Source organism: Tachysurus vachellii, chromosome 10 (assembly GCF_030014155.1).
Source record: "Tachysurus vachellii isolate PV-2020 chromosome 10, HZAU_Pvac_v1, whole genome shotgun sequence".
Lineage (NCBI taxonomy): Eukaryota > Metazoa > Chordata > Actinopteri > Siluriformes > Bagridae > Tachysurus > Tachysurus vachellii.
The window spans coordinates 27,052,080-27,073,490 of NC_083469.1; the positions used below are offsets into that span (position 1 = coordinate 27,052,080).

Here is a 21,411-nt window from a genome sequence, read left to right on the forward strand (position 1 = left end):
AGTGTGACGAGTGACGAGTGTGACGAGTGACGAGTGTGACGAGTGACGAGTGTGACGAGTGGCGAGTGTGACGAGTGGCGAGTGTGACGAGTGGTGAGTGTGACGAGTGGTGAGTGTGACGAGTGGTGAGTGTGATCAGTTGACTAATTCAACATTCATTGTACTCGACAGTGTGCCGATACTTTATCATTAGTGAAATCAGACCATGATAAGTGCTAATTAAGTTAAACAAACAAACTTTTGCACTCTAACACACAGACCTGTAATCCTGGGATGAAGCGCGAGTCTTTCTCCACAACCAGTAGATCAGCTGCACCAGCGTTGAGGATGGATCTGGTGAGTCCTCCAGGTCCCGGTCCCACCTCACACACACACGCATTCCTCAGGTTCCCAGCCTGCCGGATGATTTTATCTACAACACCACAGTAAACATCAAAGTTATCTATGTCACGATCAGGAATAAACCACCGCGTGTCCTGCTGATGTAGGAAATGAATCAGCACCCAGTGCGTTGTGATGAAGCAGGAGTGTTTTACGTTACTGACGCAGGTGTAATCAACGTCTCACCTGTGAGTCTCAGGTCCAAGAGGAAGTTCTGTGACAGCTGTTTCTGAGCCCTCAGGTTATACAGTCTGATGATCTCACGGATGGTTGGTAAAGGAGGCAGACGACAAGATGCTGCCATCTGCATGTAACACACACTGTGTCTCACAAACAGGACACTGAAACAAACAGCAGCTTTTTTGTGTCCTTTTAAACAAACAAACAGCTGCCAGTTTCTTTTATAAGTTACAGTGAAGTTTCCACTAAAACGCGGTGAGCAGCGACATCTAGTGGTGAAACTAACACACTGCACTTGTGTAAAATACAGCTAAAAACGCTAATCCGAGTCTAATAAAGAGTTTTTCAGATTAAAAGGCTGTAAACGAGCTTATAATATATCGTAAATAAAATAAATTAGCACCAGAAGCTCCAAGGTTTCGTTTGTTTTGTAACTAAACATCAGTACATAAACACGCGAGGAAGCTAAGCTACAATGCTAACGTAAGAATCCGTGCTTAAGTGCCATAATCATCACAAACAAGTCAATTTAACTAAATAAACACATATAAACATTGACCTCTTCCACAAACACGTTGTCCTCCTCTGGCTACTCCCACAGCGCTGAACGTCCGGTCGAACTTCCGGTTGATTACTGACTGAACGTCATCCAATGAAATGCAGCAGATGACGGATCCAGCCAATCAGAGAGCTCGCTTTACTCCAGTCACTTCTTACCAATTCATAGATATCTACACTAGATGTCGCCTTGGGGTTCTAAAAATGCGTCAAAACCGCCGCCATCTTTGTACAGGGGTCTTGAACTTCAAATGCATGGACGATGCCGGACCTCTTGTTATTCAAACGAACGAAATATAAAAACCAGACAGCAAGAAATTACATTTCAAAAGTGAGAATGTGTTTTATGATATTGAATGTTAGGAAATTATATTTCTGGTTATGTCTGGTTTGTTTTAGTCTTTGGTCAAGGACCGCAGATAATCCATGATGGTTACCCATTAGTTTTTGACAGTTAGGAAAACCGACAATGTTTGTAGATTCCGAAGCTCTTAATAAGGACATTAAAAATTGACCCATGCTTTTTTGATTAAAGCAGAAAGAGACCCAACTTTATGTATGTTCTGTAAGATTCCCTTATCTGTCAAACATATTTTAGTAGATTGTCCCGGACTTAACACAAGCAGAATGCTCTTTTATCAAGTTACTTCACTTAAGGACATATTTACAGTAATGACATTATGCCTGAAAAGGTTTTGGATTTTTTTTATCGTATGTTAATTTAAAAAAAAAAGTATAATATGACATATTTGGTCTTCGTGATCACATTGTTGAAAGTCATGATGGCATAGACAACCATAACTTTAGCTTAATTTCACTGGTTGTCTGTGCCTTTCATAAGTTGAGACAACACCATGTCGTAAAGGTTCATACTCTGGTTAACAAATGGTTAACTTAGCTGACAGTCCTGGGAGGATGTCACCAGTTAGATTGGCAGTGTAACACACAAGTTCAGCCTCAAAGTCAAACTTTTGTTTTTGGTTTATGTGACTTAATACATAATAAATAAATACAGGAATAAATAAAAGATTGAACGGTCTTTGGCACCTCAACTATCTAACTTTCACGTTATGTTCCTCTCAAATTTGTGATTTGCTTCCACCTGCAAATTGCTTTGTGTATCATACAGTATTTAATAAACCAATACAATTTAAATGTTTAAATGAACATGTATAGTCACACCATTGTAGCAGTGTTACATGCAGTAGGCTCAAGAGGAAGAGTACAGCCTAGTCTTGCAAGGAGGCTTGGACAGACAACAAAGTTTTGATACTTTGAAGCAGCGGTTGGTGAGCGCTCCCCTCTTGGCTAATGCAGAATTCTCATTGCCATTTATCTTAGAAGTAGATGCAAGTTACAGTGGATTGGAAGCAGTCCTGTCTCAGGAACAGGGGGGCAGAGTTTGACCAGTAGCCTATGCGAGTCAAGGATTAAGACCTTCAGAGAGGAATATGTCCAATTATAGTTCCATGAAACTGGAATTCTTGGCCCTTAAATGGGCGATGAGTGAGAAATTCCATGAGTATTTACTTGGACATAAGTGTGTGGTATACACTGACAATAACCCCCTGAGTTACCTTAATGCAGCAAAATCAGGTGCTTTAGAACAGAGGTGGGCTGCTCAACTTCAGCATCAAGCTTCGTTTTGGATGCAGCAATCGCAATGCTGATGCACTATCACGACAGCACCCTGCTGGGCCTGTACTAGAAGGTATGATTCCAGGAAGTTCTCATCCCAAGCATCTCCAACAGGTTGCTTCCATCAGACCACCGAATGAATGTGTACAATAATCTATTATGGCTTTTTTCACGACGAGTTTAAAACTAGGGGATAGCATGTGACCAGTTGAATATCCTTATTTATTTAGGTTTATTTGTTTTAATTTTGATGGGTGGATTTCAATTTAACCTCAGTTTAACCTCGTTTGTGAGGTAAGGAACTTTGTTGTGGGTTCTTTTTGGAAAGGGGGGAACTTTTTGAAATGTTTTGTTTGTTTTCTGTTTGTTTTTATGTACATTTCTCAGAGCTGTTTTATAAACTTGACTCATTGCTGGTTCACAGTCGGGGTGGTGCGGACGTTACGGCGGTGAACCGCTGATTTACAGAGTGTTTGTTTTTAAAGTTTGTTCTGCCCCATTGACTTGTATGATATATTTCAGTAATGCATTGTTGGATATTTGTCCCTGGTACAAGTTTATTGAATTAACCAATTTTGTATTCCTGCTCTGTTAAGCAGCTTCTGTGCTTTTTAAATTTATCTGTATTCTGTATTCTTTTTTCCCCTTTGTATCTATAAGTGTATGTTACCTTATAAATATCCACCTACGACTATCTGATGATGAACTGTGATTTTTGAGGCTTAACAGAAGGGGACAGTATATTTGTGTCTTATTTTTGGTTCATCCCTTTTTGGTTTATCAATGTGTTAAACATTATGCACTGAAGGTGGATCTGATCTAGTCTCTTATCAATTGTGGGTAAATAACTGGTAAACTGTACATGATATTTTAAAGTATTTTTTAAGAGCAAATGATTGTTGCAAAATAAATTTGTACTATTTTTGGAAAGTCACGTTTCTGTCTTTAATCCCATCAGAACCAGCAGGGTCCTTCATACTATTGTAATTTCTCTTTCTGGTTTAATTCTTCTTTTTGGGGTTTAACTTATTTTCCTGGGTGAATAAAATAACCCAGGTGGTGTAGTCGGTTCCTTTTCATTTTTAGCATTTTAACCAAAGGTTACATAATGCTCAGTGTCCATGCACAGTAAATGTACAGTGAAGCATAAAGAAACTGTCCAAAAGTCATACACAGGATATTTAATATTCACAAACCAAGAGCAAACCCAAAAGGCACTAACAAGCAAGCATCAGACATGAGCAGGTAAACAGAATAATGAACATGTTCACCTCATTCAAAGTGATATCAGTGTTAACGTTCCATTAAAGAAACTCCATAGAATAAAAATATATTATATATAGTTTCTCAGCACGAGAGACTTCTGGCAAATAGAACTGAACCCAGCAGTGTCCTGTATGTTGTACTTGGTGTTCATGGTCACCTGGGTTCAGTGCTGATATGTAATTTTCTCTCTCACTGATTTCATGTTAAACCATTTTCTTTTCAACTGATTTACTTCACACATAATTCACCTTTTCTATATTTAAAGTCTAGATTCAAGATTTCTTATACGATCTGTTATACTGATAAATTATATTATTTTTTATATTTTATAAACTTTTATTTCTGCTTCTGAGAAAAGTATTTTGCTGTTTGCAGATTTATTGCCATTTCACACTTTTAGCTCTCTGGGATTGACCATTTAAAGAGTTTTGTTGGTGTCACTATATGCTTATGAGCAGTGAAATGTTTTCTTGGTTTGGTCATAAAACATTTTCACAACTTAAACCTGATAAATAAAACCCAGTGTCTTTCATTCCAGTCATTTCATATAATTGATTGAGGTGAGAATTTAATCAGTCTTTAACACACGAGAGATGATCAGTGGTGCTGAGTTTTTACCTCCGTCATTCACACAAGGACTGAAGTATGGATAGAGTTTCTCAGTGAAGGTCTGACCAGTGAAAGAGTAGATATGAGACCTGGCCTCAACATCATAAAAGGAGACCAGACCCTCCTCATAATCCACAAACACTCCTATTTTCTGGGGCTTTTCTCTCAGGGAGAGAGAGACACAGGGATCATCACAAGCCTCATACTCGTTCCCGTTCCTCAGAGCCACGGTCCAGAATCCAGTCTGAGGTTCAACTGAATCAATCTCTCCCTTCCTATTAATAGACTCTCTGACCACTCCTAACTCCCACTCAGTCTTCCCTCTGACCTGCACCTCATAGTAAAACCTCCCCGAGGAGAAACCCTGCTTTCCCAGGACTATGTCGTAATATGTGAATCTTTTCGGGGTGTCTGGGAGATTCTGCCATGTGTCTCCATCCATGACTTGTTTTCCTTCATCACTGAGGACAAGAGAGGGATAAGCTGTATCAGGGTCCAGAGTCACATCCACTGACAGGAAAACAAACAGAATGTGATGAGTAATCAGGTAAATAATAATAACACACAAATTCATTAAACACGATCATTTCAAAATTATAAGCAGGTTTGTGGAACATACGTATGGGCCAAATTTAGTGTAAAAATGCTCAGTGTGTATAAAGTTTATGGTTTAACCTGTTTATTTTTTATTTTATTTAAATGTTTTTTATATGTATTTCTGATCATGTTTTTTATATAAGGGTCAGTTTATTTTACAGATATAAGATTAAAGAAAAAACTGGACAATGTGAAACATTTTAAACTTACTAAACTTTAAAGCTTAAAATGTTTAATTTGATCACCAACAATTTAAAAAAATATCTGTTGACCAATCAGAGATGTCGGATCTGCAGACACGAATCTTCTAATGTAGAAGATCAGTTATATTGAGGGTTATATATTCTTATATTCATATTTTTGCATAATAGGTAATAGAGAGCTGGGGTAAGAAGCTAATTTCATAACAGGAATCATTCTAAATCTTTATTAAAATGACTGAAGTATCAATAATATAATATAAATGTATAATACAGTAAGTGCAGTGTACCTGCATACTGCTGAATCCTCTTCAGTTCTGTGGAGACTAATCACAACAAAAATATTTAATAGATCAGAGATGTTTTTAATATAAACTTGGAATCAGATGAAGCTATAAAATTTAGTAACACAAATTTACATTCATTTATTTACCAATAAAACAACTAATTAGCAATGTTCATACAGCCTTTGACAAAATAATTCATCTGTTACAGACTTCTCAGTTTCTTACCTGTTTCTCTCAACTTCTCATTCAGAGTCTCCTGAAGCAGAGACAGAGCCGTCCTCCGAATGTCCACACTCAGGTCAGTGTTAATGCTGATCTCAGACCAGTTCTTGGTGTGTGAAGCGATGCACAGTGACGGGTAAATCTACAGTAGAACATGAGAGAAGAGAAATCCCTCAGCTGATGTTCTGTGATCTTCTGCACAGTGTCAGAGTGATAGAGAGAGGAACTCTGACCTTTAGGAGGTGGAGATGATCTTCAGTGTGTGAGAACTGCTCCAGCTCAGTGTCTCTCCTCTTTAGATCCTCGATTTCCTGTTCCAGCTCTTTAATGAGTACTTTAGCCTGCTTCTCTGCTGCTTTCTGCTTCTCCTCCATCACCTCCAGCAGCTCAGCCTGACTCCTCTCAATGGAGCGAATCAGAGCAGTGAAAACTTCAACACTGTCTGATTTCTCTTTCTCCATGTTTCTCTAAAGAACAGAACTTCTCAAATTACTAAAAAGTGTTATATCCTGTGACATGAAATATGGAGGACAAATGTACAGAATGCAGCAGATAAGAACTACATCATGTTTCACCCACTTTACTGAGCTCTACTGAGTGATTAATCTCCTGGATCTTCTTCAGTCGCTCTTGGATCATCTGCTGCAGCTCTGTCTGTGTTTTCTGCAGCTGAATCTGTGCACAGAAATCAAAAACACATAGCAGTTTATTTACAAAATGTAAATTCATTTATTTTCTTCATGACAACAATTATCACTGATGTCAGTGTCTCTAACCTTCTTCTGTCCACTCTCCTCCTCTAACAGAATAACATTGTGATCCCTATGTTCTCCCTCAGTGCAGAACTGACACAGATACATCTGATCATCTCTACAGAAGAGCTCCAGAGGTCTCTTGTGCTTCTGGCAGATGTACATCTCCAGGTTCTTCACTGCGTTTATTAGTTTGTGTTCCTTATATCGCGGAACGTTAATATGAGGCTCTAAATGAGACGAACAGAAAGTCACACCACAATCCAGACAGGATTTTACAGCCTTCTGCTTCACACCAGTGCAGACGTCACAGAGAACCTCCAAACTCTCAGGAGGCTCTTTGCTTCTCTTCTTGAAGTGATCTGCAACATCTCTCAGTGTTATATTAATCTTGTGTTCAGGTCTTATGGTGAATTTCTCATTACAATATGGACAATGGCAGTGTTCACTCGTATCCCAGCATTGTGTAATGCAGCTCTTGCAGAAGTTGTGTCCACATGGAGTGGTGACGGGATCAGTGAACACTTCCAGACAGATAGAACACTGTAACTGCTCTTCAGTCAGGAGGCTGCTGGATTCACCTGCAACTGGGCGAGAGATTAAGAATAAAAATAAACAAATCAGTAAAATTCTTTAATTCTTTATTTCAGAGAACAAAGAACATTTTTTGTGGAACTGAAAAGTGGATAATGTAAGAAAAAGTGGACCATCTTTTAATCTCAGAGTTGCAAAAGTGAAGGAACACGGCGAGGCAGGTGGGGGGAGCAAGGCACATGGCGGGAGCCAGAGGGTCCAAGAGACGTCCACAGCCGAGCAGGGGGGTCAAGCGACGTCCACAGCCGAGCAGGGGGGCTCGAGCACAACCCCTGACGCACCGCAGCCAGACCCACCTCTCGGGAACCAGGAAAAGGGGAGGGAGGGAGGGAGGGAGGGCGGGGAAAAAAATCCTTGGGTGCAAAACACGGGCCTGCAACACCCCCCGCAGACAGGAAGTGGGGCGGCATCCTCCACGGAAACCGGATGTCGCAGGACACCGAAAAAACAAAACAAAACTCAGGCTGGTGACATGGCCCGCAAACAGGAAGTGAGGCGGCGCCCCCTGCGGAGAAACTCAAAGCGGAGCTGCGTCCCTCACCGGAAAAATGCGGGCCGATGTCACCAAAACCGCGAAGTCCAATAAGAGGAAAAATCCAATCCAATAAGAGGAAAAAACCTCCCACCATTGCTCGGTCCAAGCTGCAGCTATCCTGCTGGGTCTTAGTGCGGCGGAATCTTCTGTCATGAACGCGGGATAAAACAGACCCAAGTGCAGGATAGCTAAATAAACGGGGTTTAATAACAAAAGGACACAAAACATGAGACAGGACAAAACAGTAGATTCCGCGCTGCACAAGGCAACGCGGCACGGTTAAATAGACAATGATAATGACAATGGGAAACAGGTGTGTGGGAACGGGAGGAGCAGACAAAGGCGGGGCAGACACGTGACGAGGAACATAAACAAAAGTCCTGACAATATTATTATTAAAGCGTAATATCATTACATTTTATTTTAAAAATGGAGCTGTTTCTTGTGCCAAATAAGTGACCTCGTAATTCTATTTCAGAATTCACTTCTAGTGAAAATGAGAATATAAAATATACACCAAAGACCTATTTTAAACATTATTTATAATGGCTCAGCTCCCCTGTAAATAAACTGACGTGCCCTCAGCATTTGTGTTCAAATTCTCTGGTGCCGCCCATGCTGAAAAGTATTAGATTTAATAATCAGAAGCTTAATCTGGCTTTATCTCACATCCAAAAGTACAAACTTGTAACTTACAGTTAGCAGATGTATCCACGCTGCTCCAGCTGCTTTGTCCTGGTTTTACGAATGTCTTATCCATTTTTCTTCTTTTAAACCTTTTAAAGCAACAAATCATTGGTCAGTAAACATACTGCAACACATTATATGGTAAAAAGCACAGACTTTTACTGAGCATTCTGACGGTCAATAACTATAATAATATATTATAGTTTCTCACTTCCTGGTGTTAGTAAGACTGCTGGAATGTGGTTCAGTAACATGTTTAACAGACATAAAAATACATTTAAATGTTTAAACTGAGCATGAACTTTTATTTCATTTATATTAACTCCTTATTTAATTAAAAAAAACTTCATCTACAAAGTCAATGTCAGTAATCAGAAAAATAGATGGTCGTGTTTCCCAGGGGACAAAACTACAGCTTCACCTGGTGATGTTCACTCAGTTCACAGTAATAAAACATCCTGCAGAAATGATAAACTATCATTCATTCATTCATTCATTCATTCATTCATTTTCTACCGCTTATCCGAACTACCTCGGGTCACGGGGAGCCTGTGCCTATCTCAGGCGTCATCAGGCATCAAGGCAGGATACACCCTGGACGGAGTGCCAACCCATCGCAGGGCACACACACACACATTGATAAACTATCAAAGAAGATTAATTAAAGAACATACATTGTGTTTTCTGTCCAAGCTGCTCGTATTTATGCTCTTCTCAGATCCTCAGGATTTACAGTAATTAAACACAGCATTTGAAGTGTGAAGCTTCTGTCTTCCTGGTTGAGGTGAACATTCAGGCTGGTCTGGTTTGTAACATTTGAAGGCGGTTCCACATACAGTGGGGCAAATAAATATTTCATACTCTGACAATTTTTCAAGTTATCCCACTTACAAAGAATGGAGAGATCTGTAATTTACATTGTAAGTACACCTCAACTGTGAGAAACAGAATCTACAAAAAAAATCCAGAAAATCACATTTTATGATTTCTAAATAATTAATTTCCATTTTATTGCATGAAATAAGTATTTGATCCCTCACCAATGAGCTCACACATACCTGTTATTTTGTCTTTAAAAAGTCCTCATATCCTCCACTCATTACCTGTATTAGTTTCACCTGTTTGAACTCTGTATAAAAGTTACCTGTATAAAAGTCACCTGTCCACACACTCAATAATCAGACTCCAACCTCTCCACTATGGGCAAGACCAAAGAGCTGTCTAAAGACACTAGGGACAAAATTGTAGACCTGAACAAAGCTGGGATGGGCTACAGCAGTGATTCCCATCCCCCGGTCCCCGGACCGGTACCGGTCTGTGGATCTAAGTGGATCACCACCATCCTCTCCGTGGTGGATTGATTCTCCAAGATGGCCCATTTCATTGCCTTCCTCAAACTTCTGTCAGCCAAGGAAACAGCTCTGCTCATGCTCCAGCATGTCTTTCGCCTGCATGGCCTCCCACACAACATTGTATCCGATCGTGGTCCTCAGTTCACCTCTAACTTCTGGAGAGAGTTTTGCCAGCTCCTGGGGGTCACAATCAGCCTGTCTTCTGGGTTCCATCCTCGGACAAACCGAGCGGTTAAACCAGGAACTAGAAAAAGGAGTTTGCATCCTCTGTTCCGAAGAACCTACCTCCTGGTCCTTTAACCTGGTATGGGTGGAATACGCCCACAACTCCCTGCCATCAGCGGCTATGGGTCTCTTCCCCTTCCAGGCCACGTATGGATACCAGCCCCCACTGTTCTCCAATCAGGAAATGGAGGCCTCGGTTCCCTCTGCCCTTGCCCTGGTCTCTGACGAGTCTGGAGAAAAGCTTGTGTGGTCCTCCTCGGTGCTTCTAGGAGCTACGCCCGCTGGGCCAATCGCAAGTGCTGTCCGGCACCCCCGTATCGTGTTGGACAGAGGGTTTGGCTATCCACCAGAGACCTGCTGCTGAAGGTTGCCTGCAGGAAACTTGCCCCATGCTTTGTTGGGCCTTTTTTCTATCTCCATTGTGCTCAATCCAGTGGCGGTCCGACTCAAGCTCCCCAGTGTCTTACGTATCCACCCTAGCTTCCACCTATGTCGCCAGACTCAAGCCGGTTCAAGCCTGCTCACTCGTTCCCTCCACCAGACCCACTCCACCTGCCCGGTTCATTGATGGAGGCCCTGCTTACACTGTTCGCTGGCTCCTGCATTCCAGATGTCACGGTAGGGGATTACAGTATCTGGATGACTGGATGGGTTACGGTCCAGAAGAGCACTCCTGGGTTCTGGCACGCTACATTTTGGATGCTGACCTCATTACTCAGTTCCATCGTGACCATCCTGACCAGCCAAGAGGGACATGCTGAGATGCCCTGTGGAGGGAGGGGTACTGTCAGTGCTCTGACCACACTTCCTGGTTTGCTACACTACTTCCAGGTCGGCAGCCATCTTAGATTTTCACTTCCAGGGAGGCGGCCATTTTAGGTGTTAGGCACTATATAAGGATGCTGCTTTCACATGGATCCTTGCCAGATGTTTTTCTCAGCTTGCCCTGTGCACTGTGATTCATCCAGCCTTGTTCCTGTTCTGCCCTGCCTGGTTTGACTCTGTTTGTTTCTGGTTTGTGTTTTCCCTGCTGAAAAATCAAGCATAAACCAGCATGAATTCCATGCTGGTCCAGGCTGGTTTTTATTGGTTCATGCTGGTATAGTGCTGGTATAATACTGGTCAGTGCTGGAATAGTGCTGGTATAGCTGGGTGGCCAGCATAGTCATGGTGTTATCAAGCAAAACGGTGCTGGTGTAGCTGGTAAACCAGTATGATCTTGCTGGAATGAGCTTTATGGGAGCAACCTTTATTTTTGCTTGTGTATGTTTCTATGTAACAGATTAATATAAGATTAAAACACAATATATTGGAATATATTTAATTATGTGTTATTTTTTTTGCTCCCTCTTTTGAATAAAGAACTGAAATAACAAAGCTCAAAAACTTTGAATAACAAAGAATAAAAACATTTAAAAATCGTTCGTTAGGGATTAACGTGTCTCCACAAATTAAATATAGTAATAACAACAAATGTTGACCTCTATAAATCATACAGAATGATGCCTTTTGAAAGAGATTATTTATATATATATATATATATATATATATATATATATATATATATATATAATATATATATATAATCCATTTGTCTCAATTAAGAGGTAGTTAAGTTGTTTTTTTTTTTTTTTTTTAGTAAAGCGGTAATGTGAAGAGATATTATCCAGCATCAGTGGGTAACCTTTAAAGCAACTATGTTCACGAAGGTAAATGTAGTTCCTGCACTTTCCAAAAATAAATCTCGCAATGTTTTCGATTACATTATATACTGTACCTTACAGTGTTTATCGAAATTAGTATAATTGTACGTGTTCCAGATCATCTTGTTTTTCACCGTAATTAGGATTTTGTTTTGGGGTAAATAAAAAGCTTCCGCTTCTACACGACGAATCTGCTGATCACTGGGAATCAGAATGTTTGCATACGTGAGGTACCAGGATGACGGCTGCATGGCAGTTGTTTCAACTAGCGAAATTAAGGACTTTAATTACGACATGTTTGACCAAACTCAGGTTTATTCGGTACGATGGAAGCAAGACACTTCAACTGTAAAATGAGCCTCTAAATGAGCCTCATATTTTTTGAATATCCCCACAGAACACTGCTACACCAGCTGCTTTATCCTCTGCATATGATTTCTCTCACCACGAGAAATGGGCAGGGGTGGTGGTACAGGTATATTGTTGTCAAAGAGATGGTGCTTTAGACATTTATTCTTGTCTCATTTAACCATCTCCTCTTTTGAATTCCATGCCATTTCAGTTACCTCTCTAATCACACTTGTTCTCATTGTTGTCTACCGCCCTCCTGGTCCCCTAGGAGACTTTCTGGAAGAAATGGACACACTGCTTAGTGCTTTCCCTTCCGAAAGCTCCCCTCTGACAGTGCTTAGTGATTTCAACCTCCCCTCTGACAAGCTTCAATCTTCTTCCCTCCTGTCTCTTCTCGACTTATTTGCCCTGACACTCAACAGCTACATCCCCACACAAAAAGGAGACAATGTCCTGGACCTGGTTTTCACCCGTCCTTCTCCAGCTACAGACATGACTGCTACCCCACTACACGTCTCCAATCATCACCTGGTATCCTTCACTATCACTCTCCCTACCCTACCTAAAACTGCCTCTCAACCCCTTGCTCTTACTCGCCGCAACCTTCACTCTGTCTCCCCTTCTGTAGCTTCTGGCACATTTTCTTCTCTTCCTGATCCTGAGTCTTTTTCCTCACTGACCTTGGACAAGGCCACAGAAATGTTCCTCTCATCCCTTTCCTCAACTATGGACTTTCTCTGCCCTATGTTCACTAAACCCAAGAAAACTTCTTGTTCTGCTCCTTGGCTTTCGGATGTGCTGCGCAACAATCAAAGAGAGTTAAGATCATCAGAGAGAAAGTGGAAGAAATCACAACTTGATGCAGATCTTGATTCTTACCGAACACTTTTTGCCAAGTTCTTCTCAGATGTGACTTCTGCCAAGACTTCCTTCTACAAGGAAAAGCTTGAAGCTTCGTCACATGTCCCTCAGAAATTCCACAACATCATCTCTTCTCTACTCAACCCCCCGGCTCCACCTTCAACATCCTCCCTGACTGCAGAAGACTTTGCTTCTTTCTACCAGGAGAAGATTGGGGAAATTTGCCGGACCTTCACTTCAGCCCGACTGCACTTACATCTCACAGTCTGGATTCCCCCACTCCTTCGTTGCTACTCTCAACTGTAGCAGCAGAAGAGATTTTACAACTCATCCAGTCTTGAAATCCTACCACCTGACCATTGGACCCACTCCGTTCCACTATGCTCCAGACCATCTCACAAGACCTTCTGCCCTTCATTACCACTATCATCAATAGATCCATAGCATCTGGTCAGGTACCAACTACTTTCAAGAGAGCAAGGGTTATTCCAATCCTAAAGAAACCTGCTCTGGATCCATCAGACATCAGTAACTACAGACCGGTATCACTTCTCTTGTTTCTTTCAAAAATTCTTGAACGCATTGTCTATAATCAACTGTCTGTATATCTCTCACAGAACAACCTCCAAGATCCCAACAGTCTGGCTTTAAAGCAGCTCATTTCACAGAGACAGCCCTTTTGGATGTCTCTGAGAAACTACATGCTGCTACATCAGCCAAGCTTCATCTGTCCTCATCCTCCTTGACCTTCCAGCAGCGTTTGATACGGTCAACCACAAGACTCTCTTGTCCACCCTCAGGAGTCTTGGGATTTGCGGATGAGCTTGGGAATGGTTCGTATCCTACCTGGAAGGACGCTCATATCAGGTGTCCCACAGGGCTCAGTACTGGGTCCTCTTCTATTTCCTCACATGGGTTCTCTTACCACTGCTATGCTGATGATACATTAATTATCTTCTCTTTCCCACCCTCAGATACCACAGCTTCTGATCGAATCTCAGCATGTCTGGCAGAAATATCATCATGGATGACTGCTCATCAGTTAAAACTCAATCCCAGCAAAACTGAAATGCTGATAATCCCAGGTGATTCATCCCCAGGTCATGATCTTGCTATATCCTTGCACAACGATCTGATCTCCCCTTCAGCCACAGCTCACAACCTTGGGGTAACCATGGACACTCAACAGTCCTTTTCCTCTCATGTTGCTAATGTGACTCGCTCATGTCGGTTTCTTCTCTACAACATTAGAAGGATTCGGCCATTTTTGTCCACACAGGCTGCTCAAGTACTTGTTCAATCTCTTGTCATTTCTAGACTGGATTACTGCAACGCACTGCTGGCATGTCTACATATGAACGCAATCCGTCCTCTGCAAATGATCCAAAATGCAGCTGCATGGCTTGGTTTCAACCTGCAAAAGTTCTTGCATACCACCCCGCTGCTGCGATCCCTCCACTGGCTTCCAGTAGCTGCACGCATCAAATTCAAAACACTGATATTGGCCTAAAAAAACAAAAATGGACCAGCTCCCTCTTACCTCAAAGCCCTCATCACTCCTCACACTTCACCTCACACCCTCCGATCTACCAGCACTGCTCGACTGGTTCCACCATCTCTCAGGGTAAGAGGTAAGTAAACTAAAAGACTCTTCTCTGTTCTGGCACCAAGGTGGTGGAACGAACGTTCCCTAGAGGTCCAGACAGCTGAGTCACTGGATATTTTCAAATGGTGGTTGAAGACCTATTTATTCAGGAAACACTTCAACTAGCACTTTTCACTATTTTTTGCATTTGTACATATATATATTAATAAATAAATAAAAAAACCTTTGACACTTTTTCATTGTAACTTTGCACAATGTTTTAAACTCATGGTATCTTAAGTATGTAACCTAGTGAGCCAGCATTAATGTATACAATGTTAGAGATTTAAACACTTATGTACGTCGCTCTGGATAAGGGCGTCTGCCAAATGCTGTAAATGTAAATGTAAATGAGACGAACAGAAAGTCACACCACAATCCAGACAGGATTTTACAGCCTTCTGCTTCACACCAGTGCAGACGTCACAGAGAACCTCCAAACTCTCAGGAAGCTCTTAGCTTCTCTTCTTGAAGTTATCTGCAACATCTCTGTGTTATATTAATCTTGGGTTCAGGTCTTGTGGTGAATTTCTCATTACAATATGGACAATGGCAGTGTTCACTCGTATCCCAGCTTTTCTCATATCCACTAAAAATGCGAACTCAACTGCAACAAATGTGCAAAAATGCGTCTAAAGTTAAAAGCGCATCTTTTATTTTGCTCAACTTGTGCGCTGTAATAATGCTCATAAACCATCAACAATCAAACAAACACGTGTGCTCACGTCTTATTGGCTAAGACATGGGACACACACGAGCGTTACCTTAACCAAACTTTATTTCAGGATCATTCTTTCTTAAATCCTCACAAGATCTTAGATGTTAAAAACGTGCTCAATGATCTCATGATCTCAATCACCTTCCAAAGAGAATCACAAAGGAGTTGTAATGCTCAGGATCCATGCACAGTAAATGTACAGTGAAGCATAAAGAAACTGTCCAAAAGTCATACACAGGATATTTAATAGAGATGAGCCGGATACTCGGCTGAAACGAGTATCCGGTACGGATAAAGCACTTCTGCCGAGTACGAGTATTATACGAGTCAATATCTATTATATGAGTCAATATCTGTGCTCGGATTGTATGAAAATCATCATGGTGTATCTGATTGTGTCAGCGTTCTGTGATAGGCTAGTCACAGCACCCCTCCCCTACAGTGATAGGCTAGTCACAGAGCCCCTCCCCTACAGTGATAGGCTAGTCACAGCACCCCTCCCCTACAGTGATAGGCTAGTCACAGCGCCCCTCCCCTACACACATACAGATGTATTGTGTTGCTGTATCTCGCTCTGCTCACTCACAGTCACACACAGAACAGCTCTCTGTCTCTCCCTCAGTCACTCGGGTTCGCGGGTCTTTTCCGTTAACGTTTAGGGTTTCTTCAGCTTTTTACTTCGGGTTGTAACGTTAATAATACGTACTTACTAACCAGTAGAGTTCTGGTAAATGTGGATTCGTTCAGACGTGGTGCTTGCTTGGTAGAATGCGACTCGCATTGCGTCTCTGCCTGTCGGAGATTTTTTTTCTTTTTTAAACCTTCAGCTGTCTCTAACCAGTAACCAAACACTGAGTGTTTGACACGTTTTTGCTGTATTTCATAAAAACATAAAGGTAGTAAGCTTGTGTTATACATATTACAAATTAATTATTACCAGTAAAGCCCCACCCATTTCAAGACAATCCCCGTCTACTTCCGGGTTAGGCCCCACCCATTCCGAATACAGATACAGACACGGATAATTCATATGGTTAACAGATACAGATAATGCTGTACTCACTTATCCCTAATATTTAATATTCACAAAGCAAGAGCAAACCCAAAAGGCACTAACAAGCATCAGACATGAGCAGGTAAACAGAATAATGAACATGTTCACCTCATTCAAAGTGATATCAGTGTTAATGTTCCATTAAAGCAAAAGAAAATAAATAAATGAATAAATAAATATATATATATATATATATATATATATATATATATATATATACATATATATATATATATATATATATATATATATATATATATATATGTGTATATATATATATATATATATGTATATATGTATATATATATATATATATATATATATATATATATATATATATATATAGTTTCTCAGTACGAGAGACTTCTGGCAAATAGAACTGAACCCAGCAGTGTCCTGTATGTTGTACTTGGTGTTCATGGTCACCTGGGTTCAGTGCTGATATGTAATTTTCTCTCTCACTGATTTCATGTTAAACCATTTTCTTTTCAACTGATTTACTTCACACATAATTCACCTTTTCTATATTTAAAGTCTAGATTCAAGATTTCTTATATGATCTGTTATACTGATAAATTATATATTTTTTTTATATTTTATAAACTTTCATTTCTGCCACTGAGAAAAGTATTTTTCCTGTTTGCAGATTTATTGCCATTTCACACTTTTAGCTCTCTGGGATTGACCATTTAAAGAGTTTTGTTGGTGTCACTATATGCTTATGAGCAGTGAAATGTTTTCTTGGTTTGGTCAAAAAACATTTTCACAACTTAAACCTGATAAATAAAAACCCAGTGTCTTTCATTCCAGTCATTTCATATAATTGATTGAGGTGAGAATTGAATCAGTCTTTAACACACGAGAGATGATCAGTGGTGCTGAGTTTTTACCTCCGTCATTCAAACAAGGACAGAAGTATGGATAGAGTTTCTCAGTGAAGGTCTGACCAGTGAAAGAGTAGATATGAGACCTGGCCTCAACCTCATAAAAGGAGACCAGACCCTCCTCATAATCCACAAACACTCCCACTTTCTGGGGCTTTTCCAAGCCTCATACTCGTTCCCGTTCCTCAGAGCCACGATCCAGAATCCAGTCTGAGGTTTAAATGAATCAATTTTCCCCTTCCTATTAATAGACTCTCTGACCACTCCTAAATCCCACCCAGTCTTCCCTCTGACCTGCACCTCATAGTAAAACCTCCCCGAGGAGAAACCCTGCTTTCCCAGGACCGTGATGTAATATGTGAATCTTTTCGGGGTGTCTGGGAGATTCTGCCTTTTGTCTCCATCCATGACTTGTTTTCCTTCATCACTGAGGACAAGAGAGGGATGAGCTGTATCAGGGTCCAGAGTCACATCCACTGACAGGAAAACAAACAGAATGTGATGAGTAATCAGGTAAATAATAATAACACACAAATTCATTAAACACAATCATTTCAAAATTATAAGCAGGTTTGTGGAACATACGTATGGGCCAAATTTAGTGTAAAAATGCTCAGTGTGTATAAAGTTTATGGTTTAACCTGTTTATTTTTTATTTTATTTAAATGTTTTTATATGTATTTCTGATCATGTTTTTTATATAAGGGTCAGTTTATTTTACAGATATAAGATTAAAGAGAAAAAACTGGACAACGTGAAACATTTTAAACTTACTAAACTTTAAAGCTTAAAATGTTTAATTTGATTACCAACAATTTAACAAATATCTGTTGACCAATCAGAGATGTCGGATCTGCAGACACGAATCTTCTAATGTAGAAGATCAGTTATATTGAGGGTTATATATTCTTATATTCATATTTTTGCATAATAGGTAATAGAGAGCTGGGGTAAGAAGCTAATTTCATAACAGGAATCATTCTAAATCTTTATTAAAATGACTGAAGTATCAATAATATAATATAAATGTATAATATAGTAAGTGTAGTGTACCTGCATACTGCTGAATCCTCTTCAGTTCTGTGGAGACTAATCACAACAAAAATATTTAATAGATCAGAGATGTTTTTAATATAAACTTGGAATCAGATGAAGCTATAAAATTTAGTAACACAAATTTACATTCATTTATTTACCAATAAAACAACTAATTAGCAATGTTCATACAGCCTTTGACAAAATAAATCATCTGTTACAGACTTCTCAGTTTCTTACCTGTTTCTCTCAACTTCTCATTCAGAGTCACACTGAGTTTCTCATTCAGAGTCTCCTGAATCCGAGACAGAGCCGTCCTCAGAACGTCCACACTCAGGTCAGTGTTAATGCTGATCTCAGACCAGTTCTTGGTGTGTGGAGCGATGCGCAGTGACGGGTAAATCTACAGTAGAACATGAGAGAAGAGAAATCCCTCAGCTGATGTTCTGTGATCTTCTGCACAGTTTCAGAGTGATAGAGAGGAACTCTGACCTTTAGGAGGTGGAGATGATCTTCAGTGTGTGAGAACTGCTCCAGCTCAGTGTCTCTCCTCTTTAGCTCCTTGATTTCCTGTTCCAGCTCTTTAATGAGTCCTTCAGCCTGCTTCTCTGCTGCTTTCTGATTCTCCTCCATCACCTCCAGCAGCTCAGCCTGACTCCTCTCAATGGAGCGAATCAGAGCAGTGAAAACTTCAACACTGTCTGATTTCTCTTTCTCCATGTTTCTCTAAAGAACAGAAGAACTTCTCACATTTACCACAAAGTGTTATAGCCTGTGACATGAAATATGGAGGACAAATGTACAGAATGCAGCAGATAAGAACTACATCATGTTTCACCCACTTTGCTGAGCTCTACTGAGTGATTAATCTCCTGGATCTTCTTCAGTCGCTCCTGGATCATCTGCTGCAGCTCTGTCTGTGTTTTCTGCAGCTGAATCTGTGCACAGAAATCAAAAACACATAGCAGTTTATTTACAAAATGTAAATTCATTTATTTTCTTCATGACAATAATTATCACTGACCTCCTCTAACAGAATAACATTGTGATCCCTATGTTCTCCCTCAGTGCAGAACTGACACAGATACATCTGATCGTCTCTACAGAGGAGCTCCAGAGGTCTCTCGTGCTTCTGGCACATGTACATCTCCAGGTTCTTCACTGCGTTTATTAGTTTGTGTTTCTTATATCTCGGAACGTTAATATGAGGCTCTAAATGAGATGAACAGAAAGTCACACCACAATCCAGACAGGATTTTACAGCCTTCTGCTTCACACCAGTGCAGACGTCACAGAGAACCTCCAAACTCTCAGGAGGCTCTTTTCTTCTCATCTTGAAGTGATCTGCAACATCTCTCAGTGTTATATTAATCTTGTGTTCAGGTCTTATGGTGAATTTCTCATTACAATATGGACAATGGCAGTGTTCACTCGTATCCCAGCATTGTGTAATGCAGCTCTTGCAGAAGTTGTGTCCACATGGAGTGGTGACAGGATCAGTGAACACTTCCAGACAGATAGAACACTGTAACTGATCTTCAGTCAGGAGGCTGCTGGATTCACCTGCAACTGGGCGAGAGATTAAGGATAAAAATGTTATTATTTTAAGTTTTTTTTATTCTATTTTAGACAACAAAACAAATGTTAAATAACCTTTAGTGTGGAGCTGAAAAGTGCTATAACTTTATAGAAAGTGGACCTCAGACTTACTATATTTGAGTAAAGTGTGTACAAACAAAATCACTGTGAGAATGATTGGGATTGGTCAGAGTTGGAAGTGGGTGAAAATAATGATCTCTAAAAAGTATTTGAATAATCAGAAATCTTCACTAGTACATTTACTCAAGTATGAACTGTGTAACTTACATGCAGTAGCTCTATCCATGCTGTTCCGTCTGCTACTTCTTGGGTTTGACAGAGATTCAGTCGTATCCCTTTTTCTTCTTCTTTTTTCTTCATTATATGGTAAAAAGCACAGACTTTTTCTGAGCATTCTGACAGTCAATAACTATAATAATATATTATAGTTTCTCACTTCCTGGTGTTAGTAAGACTGCTGTAACAGACATAAAAATACATTCAGATTTTACATTCACTAAACATTTAAAATAAATTCATCTTAGATGGTTTGTTTGTACTGAGAATTTGATTGCATTCAATTGAACTCTTTTTTTAAAACATTCATCTACAAAGTCAATGTCAGTCATCAGAATAATAGATGGTCGTGTTTCCCAGGGGACAAAACTACAGCTTCACCTGGTGATGTTCACTCAGTTCACAGTAATAAAACATCCAGCAGAAATGATAAACTATCAAAGAAGATTAAATAAAGAACATACTTTGTGTTTTCTGTCCAAGCTGCTCGTATTTATGCTCTTCTCAGATCCACTGAATTTACAGTAATTAAACACAGCATCTGAAGTGTGAAGCTTCTGACTTCCTGGTTGAGGTGAACATTCAGGCTGGTCTGGTTTGTAACATTTGAAGATGGTTCCACATACAATGGGGCAAATAAGTATTTGATACACTGACGATTTTTCAAGTTTTCCTACTTACAAAGAATGGAGAGATCTGTAATTTACATTTTAGGTTCACATCAACTGTAAGAGACAGAATCTTAAAACAAAAACAGAAAATCACATTGTTTGATTTTTAAATAATTAATTTCCATTTTATTGCATGAAATAAATATTTGTTCACCTACCAATCAGCAAGAATTCTGGCTCTCACAGACCTGTTAGTTTGTCTTTAAAAAGCCCTCATATCCTCCACTCATTACCTGTATTAATTGCACCTGTTTGAACTTGTTACCTGTATAAAAGTCACCTGTCCACACACTCAATCAATCAGACTCCAACTGTTGGCGCAATTAGTAGAAACTGGAAGATTGAAGACTGTCAATCTCCCTCGGACTGGGGCTCCATGCAAGATCTCGCCTTGTGGAGTATCAATGATCCTGAGAAGGGTGAGGGATCAGACTAGAACTAGATTTAGAATCAGAATCAGAATCAGAAAGATCTTTATTGCCAAGTTTGTTTTCACATTCGAGGAGTTTGTTCTAGTACAGGAGCTCCACA

General features: G+C 40.1%; 2 protein-coding genes and 1 pseudogene across 4 annotated transcripts in view; all 3 read right to left on the reverse strand.

Moving 5' to 3' along the window:
• The window catches only part of tfb1m (transcription factor B1, mitochondrial), a 28,918-nt gene extending 27,732 nt beyond the window's left edge, over positions 1-1,186 (reverse strand). Inside the window, exons 1-3 of one of the 2 annotated variants that reach the window (XM_060880539.1) lie at positions 1,121-1,186; positions 568-685; positions 261-412 (exon numbers count right to left, since the gene is read on the reverse strand). In XM_060880539.1, the coding sequence (XP_060736522.1) occupies positions 261-412; positions 568-685 (270 nt within the window). In that variant the 5' untranslated portion in view covers positions 1,121-1,186. Of the gene's footprint in view, positions 1-260; positions 413-567; positions 723-1,120 lie in introns of both variants that reach the window. The other variant, XM_060880538.1, reaches the window with a different exon arrangement.
• A 2,737-nt stretch (positions 1,187-3,923) lies between these two features.
• On the reverse strand, positions 3,924-20,721 carry LOC132852979 (E3 ubiquitin-protein ligase TRIM39-like). 2 transcript variants are annotated; one of them, XM_060880541.1, is made up of 8 exons: positions 20,674-20,721; positions 8,516-8,595; positions 6,715-7,277; positions 6,518-6,613; positions 6,172-6,405; positions 5,942-6,080; positions 5,720-5,746; positions 3,924-5,142 (listed from the first exon to the last, which is right to left on the reverse strand). In XM_060880541.1, exons 2-8 carry the CDS (start codon positions 8,577-8,579, stop codon positions 4,592-4,594), a joined length of 1,674 nt encoding a protein of 557 aa, XP_060736524.1. In that variant the 5' UTR covers positions 8,580-8,595; positions 20,674-20,721; the 3' UTR covers positions 3,924-4,591. The 2 variants fall into 2 exon arrangements, with proteins under 2 accessions (XP_060736524.1, XP_060736523.1); XM_060880540.1 differs by having other exon boundaries at positions 5,720-5,755.
• LOC132852978 (E3 ubiquitin-protein ligase TRIM39-like) lies at positions 16,992-20,389 on the reverse strand (annotated as a pseudogene).
• Positions 20,722-21,411: the final 690 nt, after the last annotated feature.

Excerpts from the sequence above, each read along its gene's own strand:
- LOC132852979 (XM_060880540.1), bottom strand. The coding sequence starts at position 8,579 with ATGGATAAGACATTCGTAAAACCAGGACAAAGCAGCTGGAGCAGCGTG. Across the intron at positions 6,614-6,714 it reads AGGAGAGTGGACAGAAGAAG|ATTCAGCTGCAGAAAACACA; the intron begins GTTAGAGACACT and ends TTCTGTGCACAG. Across the intron at positions 5,756-5,941 it reads TGAGAAGTTGAGAGAAACAG|TCTCCACAGAACTGAAGAGG; the intron begins GTAAGAAACTGA and ends TGTTGTGATTAG.